Below are 11,834 nucleotides of genomic sequence, written 5' to 3' on the forward strand. Positions count from 1 at the left end.
CGATTCTCCCTCGAGAGAGGCCTCGGGGGAACTGGAAGAAATTTGGTAAAATCGTGGTCTCGATCGAGGGGAAGAGGATATCTCGAGCGGGCGTTCGCGAATCGAGCGTTTCCTTGCGCCGAGTCCGCAACAATTTACTAAATTACAGAATGCCCAAGGTTACCAGTGCGCGACGAGAGGCTGGCGTCGGGGGAGGAATATTACACGAGGGGGTTGGGGGCGTGGACGCGCGGGCGAAACGGAGTGATGATGCGTGAACGGCATATTTCGCGGAATCACGCACGCCCGTGCAACTCTCTACCATTAACGAAAATTGACCGATAAGGGAACCGAGGATACATCGTGCATCGACGCGCAACGATCATCGAAAAAGCAAAATTGACACGATTATCCTTACGCGAGCGCGAATTTCGGTACCGAGAATCGAAAAAATGCTCGGTCCGTTGCATGTTTGGAATGTGTTTTGCTGGCTCGGTACCGCGAACGACGAGTAAAAAGAAAAAAGAAATTTAGGATACGAAAATGGAAACTGATGAAACGAGATAAAAAAAATAACGAATCTTGTGCGTATATGTTCAGAAATAAAATATATTTATAAAAACAAAATTAAACGCGTATAAAATAATACAAGTCGTTAATTATATTTTTCTTCGTTTTCACAAATTCTCTCTCTCTCTCTCTCTCTTTCTCTCTCTCTCTCTCTTTCTTTCTTTCTGTATTTTATATTCCTAACATTTCTGTCTAGCTATATTCCGTCTTACGTCTTAGACATTGGTTGTTATCGCAAAATAGGAGAAAGAAAAGCGTGTAGAAAATAAAAGAAAAAAAAAGGAGGAACAGAAATCGCGTTTCGTCACACGTTCGAGGCGCGTCGTACGCCTACTACTACTACTACTATGCCTCGACATTTTCGCTTTCACGTCGTACTTTTTGCTCGCAATCCTTTTCGAACGGCCATGCATCGTCGCACGATTATTCCCATTCTCGGTTTTTCCTCTCTCTTTTCCGCTCTATCCATCGCACGTAATATTTCTATATATATATACACATACAGATATATACATATATACATATATATGTGTATATACATACATATAGCATATAAACCTCACTCGCTCGCTCGCTCGCTCGCTCACTCTATCTCTCTATCTCTTTCTTTTATACACTTTGCATACGAGCGAGCAAGACACGAGTACACACGTATAACACATGAAGCACACGGATACGTACTTGTACGCGACATTCTTCTCTCTTTCTTTCTCCTTTTTTTTTCTTTCACCTATTTTAACCACCGCTTACAATTTTTATTGAAGTACGTTTATTATGGCACAAAACGAGGAATAGGTATGTACGGAAATGCCTGGTTATTATCGGATAAGAGAATTCTTTTCGCTTTCCCTTTCTTTCTTTCTCTATACTCCGCTTCCTCTCTTCCATTTGATCATCGTCTCTCACGCACGCACACGCATCCTGTACCTTTCCCGCTGTTCATCACTTATACGCGCTCCCATTCTCGCTGGTGAATTCTTATTTAATAATCCTTTCTTTCTCTCTCTTTTTTTTTCTTTATTATTTCATATAACTCTTTCTTTTTTTTTAAATTTTCTTTCCTTTAATTTATTTTTCTCTTCTTCTTCTTCAGTGAAATGCCCGCAAAATTAGAATCACACGTGAGGGGAAGCACACAAGGATCTACATTTCGTCTTTCTTCCTTTTTTCCATTTTTTTTTTTTTGGCACAACCAACGACATTTTGGTACTGTATGTATATGTATATACATATATATATATATTATATTTATATATATATGCATATATATATATATAATATAGATATAATAATTTTGCACTTTGCGTGCCGGAACAATTATTTTATAATTACAAACATATCTATAAAACGTACCTAAATTCGCGGATCGAATATAAAATACAAACGACGCGCATTCTTTTTTAATAATAATAATAATAATAATAATAATAATAATAATAATAATAATAATAATAATAATAATAATATTAATAGTAATACAATATAATAGTAATAATAATAAAAAGAAGAGAAACGCGTTTCGTCGTTTAAAAACAAATTTACAAAAATTTACTTCATCATTTCGTCGTCGCCTCAAAAAATCGTCATATTATATTCGTATTTTATCGATAAATGCCCATTATGTTAGATTTCGTTACGATTTATTTTATCCTTTCTCTTTATCGCTTTTTGTCCGTTTATCGCTTATTATTAGACAAACAAAAAAAAAAAAAAAAAGAAAAAAAACAAAAATTGGAAAACTGTTTCATCTCTTTTCTTTATTCTTCTCATCGTTAATCTCTCTTATTCTTTATATCACGCCTGTACTTAAACGCATTTATTTATTTATCATTTCGCTGAAACACATTCGCAATACGAATACAATGATATGACATCGGAAATATGTATAGTAATAACTCGATCACGATCTAATAATTTCACCAACGCGTTCTCATCGTATCCATCTCTCTCGACTTCATTCCTCCCTTCCCATTCCTTCTCCCTTTTTCTTTCAACTTTATATTTATAATAAAACTGAGTGTACAGTAATACTGTTTGATATGTCTCTAAAAACGTACATTGATCTCTACTAAATCTTCCTCTTCGTCTCCTATTTTTTGCCCCTATCTCTCTTCTCGCTCCCCTTTATCTCGTTTATATTAGAATCTATATGTATAATGCTCTATTAACGCGCTCATACGATCGGCGGGCGACTCGAGGAACTTTGCGGCAAAAGAAGAAAGAGATTCTTCTGCAATTTGTTACGTCGTTGTTGATATTATTACTGGCCAATTCGAGAATTATGTATATATATATATATAAATTATAATAAATCACGAATAAGAATTTTCTATTATCGACGTTAATTTAACATAATAGAAATTACTTATTTTTCAGATTCAAGGTGAAAAACGTAGGAGAAAACTAAGAAGTTAGTACGTCGTTCCGCCCGCACGGATGGCGCGTTCAGCTACATTTCATTTCTTTAATAACATTATTATTATTGCATTGGCTCTTTCATCTTTTCTTTCTTTCTTTCTTTCATTCATCGTTAAATTCCTGAACTCTGAGGTAGTCTGTTCTGGGTGTCATATTACGTAGTAAAAATGGCAAGAGTGCTATATAATTTATCGTCTTTTTTTTCTCTCGCTTCCACTTTATTATTTCTTCGTCAATTTTTTTTTCTTTTTCTTTTCTTTTTCATTAAATACGAAATACCTACAAAATGAAAACTGGCAAAAGGACGTCATAGTGTATATTTATGAATATTCTGTGTTCATGTGTGCGTGTATTGTATGTACGTGTAAGTGACAGCGATCGAGTCTCCGAGCGAGCAAAATTTAATTTCTATACGAAACAAATCGTATACTGCGAGAAACAGAATCGACGCGAGGATACTCGAATTCTGACGAATTAAAGTAACAACGATAAAAATAATACTGTATACTTAAACGCTACGAAATTCTCGAATGTTTAACTGATGATAGGAAAATATTCATTTCTCCATTCGATCCTTCTAATTTTCTTTTTCGATCTCCTTCGATCTCCGAATAATATACGTATGTAATTATCCTGTATACGAATAACGATACAGCAGTTCAGTATGGGAGGAAGAAACAAATTATTATGAACCGAAATGATTCTATCAATGATCTAGAGAAACACGAGAGAAAAAGGAAATAGAAAATGTAATATAATATCGTTCTCGTAACAATAACAATCGGGAACAAGAGAACGAAATTTAAATACGTAACGGTATACGATCAACTATTAGAGTTGCCTAAGATCGAATCCGGCGATCGATTAAGCGATGATCAACAGAAATAATTACGCGTAAACACGACGTAAATTTCGTTATGGCGAGGTCGTTATTTATTCGTCGTATCGTGTATCTGTATATACATACATATATATGTATATATATGTATATATATATATATATATATATATACATATACATATACATATACACGTGCATATGTATGATTTGTGTGACGTGTACGTGTAAGTGTAACGAGCTGTGCGTAGCTCGAAGGGAAATTCGCTCGTGTCGCGAGAGAGAAGAGACTCGATCCTATCCTCGGTGATTGGCTCGTTTTGCGCTCCACGAGCAATTAATCGAGGATTAATTGATCGTATGCGACGGGTACCGCGCAATTAGAGGCGGCACGCTCCACAAAATTTCGCCACGATTTAATAATCGAAGAAATACGAAATACCGTGGTCGAGTCATTCGTAGAAATCTTGCTATGATGCTATAAAATTTTGTGAAATAAAAAAAACGAGAATATCTCTTTTGTTCGCAAGATATTATAAATAATACATACATACATATATATGTGTGTGTGTGTGTGTATATATATATGTATATATTATTATAATACATGTACATATAACGAAAGGATTTGTTCGAAAATATCTAGTCAGAATTGCAAGTAAAACAATTTGCATTTCACTATAACGGAACGACACGAGCAAGATTCATTCCGGGCAACGTACAATTTGAAACTTATTATTATAAGATATATTATATCTTAACGTTTTAGAAAAATTGAAAAGACGCGATGGTGTCGCGAAAACGAATCCCCAATGATAATTGTTCACGTCGTCAAATTGGAATGTATGCGAAAATAAGAGGAATGTTAAAAAACGGAAGAAAAAAAAATGCAGCGAGAAACAAAGTTAAACGCAGAGACTTCTCATAGAATGGTGAACAAAAAATCTTTTACATTCTCTCGATCGCTTTTTAGCTAAATAAAGAAATTTCTCGGTAAAAAAAAATAAAAATAAAAATAAAAGAATGTAAAAGAAGTACAAATCGAATGAACAACGATTAAAATATCGATCGGTGAATAATTTTCACTGGTGGACTCGTGAAAATTGCTTACGTTTCTCATCGTCGCGTCTTTTCGCGAACATGTATTTATCGATCATTTTACTTTTTTTCTCTCCTTTCATAAAAGTATGCTATATGCGCTATAAAATACGAGTATTATGTATAAGTTTCGTAATCACTTTCTAAACGATATTCAATTAAATTCAATAATTACAGTGATAATAATAATTATAGATTAATTGTACGCCTATACATTTAACATATTTTGTACAATTGATAAGCTTCGAAGGTTCGACGTCGCATCAGAAATCTCCATTGCGCGTTTCTTTTCTATTTTTTTTTCTTTTTATCTTCTTCTTCTTCTTCTTCTTCTTCTTCTTCTTCTTCTTTTTTCACTTTCGCAATTATCATTTGAGAATACTCGACTTTTCTCGAGAGAATCGTAAGTTCGAAAACATGCTTACCGGACTCCATTTTGTCAGAGTGGAAACAGCGATCCAACGAGTCGAGCAATCGGTGAGAGAACAAATCTCTGGTCGATTATTTCACGATCGACTCCGTGTATCGCAACGTTCCATGCTTTATTCTTTCTTTTATTTTTTTTTTTGAAATTTTAGATATTTTTTTCAATTAATCTCGATAATGCAAAACGCGAAAATTTCGCCATCTATCTTTCTTACGAATCCATTGTACCAACGTTCATGCGTTGAAACGTGGTAAATCTCTATCCCGATTCGAGAAGAAATAAATTGAGCAAAAGAAAAATCAATATCCTTTCGACGAGTACCGTTGTCACTCGAAAAGGGACTCTGTAAGATCTTATCGTATACCCGACGATATCATTATCTGTGTATACGAACAAGATATTAAAAAATAAAAAGAAAAAAAAAAAAAAAGAAAAAACGGTAAGATTGAGGAACAACGGCACAACGAACAGATCTCGTTTCTCTCGTCGAATCAAATAACGCACGAGTATGTACGATTGTTTGGTCGATATCCGGAAGGGGAAAAAGAAAGGAAAAAAAAAAAAAGAAAAGAAAATAAAAGAAAAAAAAAAAGAAAAAAGAATCGAAAAAATCTACGAGGATAAATTAAAAAATTTGATCACGGTCGAACGGATGTGAACTCGAATCCCGGATCGAGTGTCTCCGATCGAATTTAAACACGATGGAAGGATTGGAGAAATCGCAACGATGGAACGGTTTCTCGTTGTATCACGCACGATTGTGGAGCCTGTCGTGGTTCGATGATCTCACCTTTTTCCGATCGATAGCGACGACGACGACGAAGACGACGACGACGACGACGGGGGCGAAGATCATCGGGTAACGGGGTCCGTCCACGATGCTCGACGTTTGAAATTGCTCTCGAATCACGCCCTAAGATGGACGTTGTGGTTGTTTTTCTTTTTGTGCGTCTCGAGGTGCTTCATCATGTGGTCCTTCCTGATGAATCCCTTGCCGCAATTATCACAGGCGTACGGCTTTTCGCCGGTGTGGAGGCACAAATGCCGCCTAAGGTCAGTTTTGTGGTTGAACTGTTTGGGACATATCTCGCACTTGTACGGCTTGTCACCGGCGTGCTTCTGCAGGTGCTCCGCGTGCAGGTACTCGAGGGGGAACCTCTTACCGCACTGATTGCATTTGAACGGCTTGTCACCAGAGTGGAAGCTCTTGTTGTGTTGCGTCAGGTAGCAAGCCTTGTTGAATACCTTGTCGCATTCGATGCACTTGTGAAAGCCGTCCTGGGAAATGTAGTGCGAGCCGGTGTTGGTACTGGTCACCTGATGTTCCTTGGTGATCACGGTACCGCCCTTCGTTTTGTACGAGCTGCTCTTCTCGAATTGTCTGCCGACGTTCGGATTCAACTCCTCCTTCCCTTGAATCATCGAGTTATTGCTCGGCAGATTGTTGTTCGCCTCGTGATGGTCCCGGGGCTGGTGAAGCGAGTGCGGCAAATGATGATGGGTTTGAAATTGGTACTGTTTGATGATCATACCGTCCGTGTTCGGTTGCATGTCCACCGCTTGCGAATCCATATTGGCCAAGGATTCGTATCGAGGCGTCGAGGTTCTATACGGGATGAAATTCGATTCGGGCGATTCGAACGATCGTTCCTGAGGAGACACGTTCTCCTCCGAATTCAGCCCCCCCACGTTAACGGCCTGCGCTTGATTTTGGCCGATCAGAAACCCGGTCACGTTGAACTGAGTGAAGCTCGGAAGGGGCCTTTGATGATTGCTAAAGGTCCCGAAACCGGGTAAAACATCCTGAGATTGCTGCTGCTGGTGATGATGATTCTGTTGCTGTTGCTGCTGCTGCTGCTGCAACTGTTGGTTGTGTTGCTGCTGGTGATGTTGCTCGTGCTGGTGTTGAGACTGGCCGGAGAGCGGTAACTCGTCCATCTCATTACCAGTAGTAGTTAGCTGGATGGTGATAGACTCCAGCAGGCCCGGGATGTTGGTAGTAGTTATAACGTGGGGGGGCAAGGCGTTTGGGTACGGCTGATGAGGCATCGTAGTACCCCCCATCGCTGTGGGCGAAGCCATTGCTGGGTGGACCGAGGCCGGCGTTATGGGAGATGGAGAACTCATGTGGTGGTGCGGGTGGGACGAGCCCATTGGCGAAGGGGAATTCAGGTGGGGTGCCGGCGGTGGATGCATGGGCGATATGGGAGAAGTCATGGGATGGTGGGCCGGAAGTTGGTGGCCCGACGGCGAACCCATTGGCAGGTGATGAAGTTGCTGCTGCTGCTGATGGCCCAGCTGAGAGGACGGGGAACCCATTTGTTGCTGATGGTGGCCCGCCAACGGGGATTGGACCGGAGAATTGAGCGGCGGTACCATTGTTGAGCCCAAGTGCACCGCCGAACCCGATTGTTGGGTTAGAACCGCCGCCGCCGCCGCCGCCGCCGCAGATTCGCTGCTGCTGCTGCTGCTGCTGTTGTTGGAATTGTTGTTGTTGCTGCTGTTGCTGTAGAGACTGGTGGGCGTGTGGAGCAGGCCCCTCGCCGCCTCGCCCGAGGGACCTGCCATCAAGTTTGGGGGACTCCCGGAAGAGGATAACTCCGGCGATCTAGATGGCGGTCCTCCGGTCCTGCCACCGGAATGGGTGTCCCTACCAGGGTGGTGATGAGCGCTGATCGGCAAGTTGGCCGGGTCCGGTTGATTGCTCTGTTTCACCGCGTTCTTGTGCAACGTGGTGTTGTAGTGCCTCTTCAGATGGCCCGAGCTGGTGAACCACTTGTTGCACGCGGTGCAGTTGTAGGTCTTTGGCCGCCGCGCCTCGTTACTTTTCCACGATTGATTGGCCAAAGGGGGGGGTTTGGGCGGTTGTTGCAATAGACCGCCGGGTATCTGGTGGCCCGGCATCGGTTGCGTGCTCGTGATAATGGGGGACCCCGGATGCCGCGGTGGTTCCACGCCCATGTGTTGCCCCCGTATGAATTGACTCTGATCGGAGAGCGGCGAGACGCCTTCCATCGGACCCATCGACGACAACCCGTGATAATCGTGGGATTGCGCGGCCGTTGGCCAACCCAGCATGGAACTCACCGAATGCGATCCGCTGCGTTGCTGCTGCTGATGCTGTTGATGCATCACCTGCTGCTGATGCATCTGCATGTGCAACTCCTGTTGCTGTTGCTGATGAAGTCTCATCAACTCTTCCTCGTATCTGTGAGTCTGCACCTTGTGCGAATCCAAATCGAGAATTTCTGCCTGTTCGTCCGGTTCTTGCTTCACGTCCAATTTCACTGGTTGCCCACCGTTGTAATCGTAACCCGATTGTTGTTGCTGCTGCTGCTGTTGGTTGGGCTGCGGTGGCGACGGATGCATTTGTGCTTGATTTTGTTGCTGAGGACTATTACCCAACTGTTGATATTGTTGATGTTGTCCGGGATACGAGGCGGGCGAGTTGGAATGGCTTGTCCTCACGTGTTCACCCAATTGATTCGCGTCCTCGTACACCGCACCGCACTTGTCACATTGCAGAGGGGGGCTCCTCGGGCTGGTGGAACTTACGGAACTGGTGCGTTCCGGTTGAAAATGTTGTTGATGTTGGTACGGATGGTAACGCGAATAACTTCCACCGCCACTGCCCCCACCCCCACCACTGTTTTGCGTATCCTCTCTGGGCGGTGATGCGTAATGGGGATGGGGCAAGATGTAGGCCTGATCGTTCTGCATAAAGTAATTCGTCTCGCCGAACATCGGCGTTTGAAAATGATTATAACTCGGACCAGAGGTCTGTTGTTGTTGGTGGTGAGTTTGTTGCTGCTGCTGCTGCTGCTGCTGTTGTTGCTGCTGCTGCTGCTGCTGCTGTTGTTGCGTCGGTTGTTGAGAAGACGTAGGATCTTGGGAGGGCGGTCTCGAGGAAGATTCGCTCGAGTCCGCCGGTGCGGTCACGCTATCGCGTTTAACACCCACGTGACTATTATGATTACCAGCCTTACTGTTGTTGTTGTTACTCTCCTCTTGCTGCGCCTGGTTCGCCCACTGACTTAGCAGGTTCTCCTGATGGTATCGCAGGTGCACTTCCAGACTTTTGTCGCTTTCGAAATAAAGACCGCAATCCTTGCAATGATGCTCCGGATTAGAACTGCCACCTACGTATTGTTGTTGTTGTTGCTGTTGTTGTTCGACACTCGTCATTTCACTCATATTGTCCCTCGTTCCTCTACTCCATGCGCTTTCGTGTCGCTTTCAGACGCTTTTCTTTCTTTCGTTTTCCGAATAAGAAAGCTTCGTCTTTGTTTCTCTCTCACTCTCACTCTCACTCTCTTTCCCTCCCCCCTCTTCCCCCCTCTCTCTCTCTCTCTATCGGTGGACCGCGCACTGTCCGTGTACCACACCGTGTTTCACTGAATCGAAAATGCCGTGTATATATATATATATATATATAAACATATACATAAATATATATACACATACATATAGCACAACACGCGCGCGTACACGCGCTCGCGCGCGCGCCAAGTTCTGATAACAGTCTGTTCTCCTGATATCGCGGTATTTCGTTCTCTCGTCGTTCACTTTCTCGATCTTTTATTATTATTAACGCTGGAAAAGAGATGGTCGAACGAGGTGGTCGAACGTGGCTTAGAAACGCGTCGTCAAGTCGCGACGTCTCGCGTCTCCCTCCTTTCAACCGTCGACGAGCGTCGATACAGGTTTCCTCGCGGTCCGCACATGGACGATGATGACTCGAGAAAGAAGACGCGCGAAAACAGGAGTCACGTGAGCTAGCGAGCAAAGCACTTTTGCAGGGAGGACGGTTTTTTTTTACGAGAGTGGGAGGCCGAACGAAAAGAAAAGAAAGAAAAAGGAAAAAAAGCGGAGTACAGCGTGTTCTACATTTATCATATGTTGACACGTACGCCAGGTAAGAAGAAGGTCGAGATCAATCTCGATCGCTCCAGCTGGTGCGACTCCGATCGTATCACTGTGTGCGGCATCGTCGTCCTCGCCTCGACGATACGCTGACGACGACAAAGACGACGACCACCACCGCAACCACCACCACCACCACCACCACCACTACGACAATCGTATTAGCTTCGATGCTTGTTCCAAGACGCGATCACGAACCGGCTTCCCCCTTTCAGTTCCAGTGCGCGTCCACCGACGCTGTCCGTCTCCGAATGTTGAGAATCTTCTCGGCGGAGGAAATACTCGTACAGGAAATTCACTTTCGATCGAAGGAAAATAAAAGAACGGAAAAAAAAAAAAATAAATAGTACGCGTACGATTTACATCGTTTAGGTCCGCGATCGTTCGATTTCGTCCCCGATCACTCGTCCCCGATACTACGGTAATTATCGATGATTCCTCGAAGATCGAATTCACACGGTCCAACGATAACAATCGTAACTCCTCGTCCTCGAATCATTGGTCATATCACGATCGATCACTTTTCACTCTCTTCACTGATACAATAATACGTCCATTATCTTCACGGTTTCACTTTTTTGTTCATGCTAAAATAGCAGCAGTAATAGTACCGCACGGTCGTTCGATCACGTCGCACGGTCACGATAAATAGATACGGAGCATCGAGAATTTCGTACTATCATCGAAATTCATCGAAATCTGGAAAAGATGAAACGAGTATGTGTGTGCGCTCGTGTGTGTGCAACACGCGGGCAAGAGACGAACGGTTGGTTGGTTTATCCTTCGAACTGCGATTGTAAATAGCTGGGAGATCGTCCTCAACCTCGTGTATCTCCCTCCTTTTACTCCTCGCCCCTCCCTTCCGCCACTCGTTCACTCCTTCTCTCTCCCTCTCCCTCTTTCTCTCTCTTTCACTCTAATCTATTCACACACTCTCCAGAACCGCGTCGTATGACCGTCGGTACTGTTCTGTCGGTTGGAATTTCGGAGTTTCGTTCGAATCCTCGGGCTCGCGCCAAGGCACTGCTCTCTCTCCCTGCTTTCCAAGCCTTCTCTGCCATCCCCTCTATACCGTGCTAGCTCGCATACTACCTCTTCCACCATCTCGACTCTCTCTCCTCGATGCCGACTTCTTCCCCTCTCTTCTTCTGCGCCTCTACGCCGCGAATGATGCTCTTTCTCTCTCTCTCATTCTCTCCCTCTATTCCTCACACTCTGCGTACTCTCTCGCTCTCCAACCGTTTCCCTCCCTCTTCCTTCTTAACGTTACTACGCCCGATCCTACTCTCTCTTTCCAATTTTCTCTCCGATTCGTCTTCCATCTCTCTCTCTCTCTCTCTCTCTCTCTCTCTATCTCTCTGTCTATTCCAAGCTCTCCCCACCTCCCTCTTCTACGGTTTACGAGAATAACACCTTTCTCCGTTCGATCCACTCATCTTCCTTCCTTTTCTCGCTCTCTAATCTCGCCTCTTCCTTTTCCCTTCCACGATCCCGCCGCTATACTTCACCTTGTCTCTCTAACGGTATTCTCCCTTTCCCACTTTTAGCCGTCGACCAAAGCTCCCTCTTCCCGCAACGATG

At 43.3% G+C, this 11,834-nt stretch overlaps 1 protein-coding gene across 1 annotated transcript; it reads right to left on the bottom strand.

The window, feature by feature from the left end:
* Positions 1-570: 570 nt before the first annotated feature.
* LOC107998413 (myb-like protein Q) lies at positions 571-11,499 on the bottom strand. The gene has a single exon (XM_017057675.3). It carries the CDS (start codon positions 9,522-9,524, stop codon positions 6,237-6,239), a length of 3,288 nt encoding a protein of 1,095 aa, XP_016913164.2. The 5' UTR covers positions 9,525-11,499; the 3' UTR covers positions 571-6,236.
* Positions 11,500-11,834: the final 335 nt, after the last annotated feature.

This window comes from Apis cerana, linkage group LG12, assembly GCF_029169275.1.
Source record: "Apis cerana isolate GH-2021 linkage group LG12, AcerK_1.0, whole genome shotgun sequence".
NCBI classification, from domain to species: domain Eukaryota; kingdom Metazoa; phylum Arthropoda; class Insecta; order Hymenoptera; family Apidae; genus Apis; species Apis cerana.

Excerpts from the sequence above, each read along its gene's own strand:
- LOC107998413 (XM_017057675.3), bottom strand. The coding sequence starts at position 9,524 with ATGAGTGAAATGACGAGTGTCGAACAACAACAGCAACAACAACAACAA.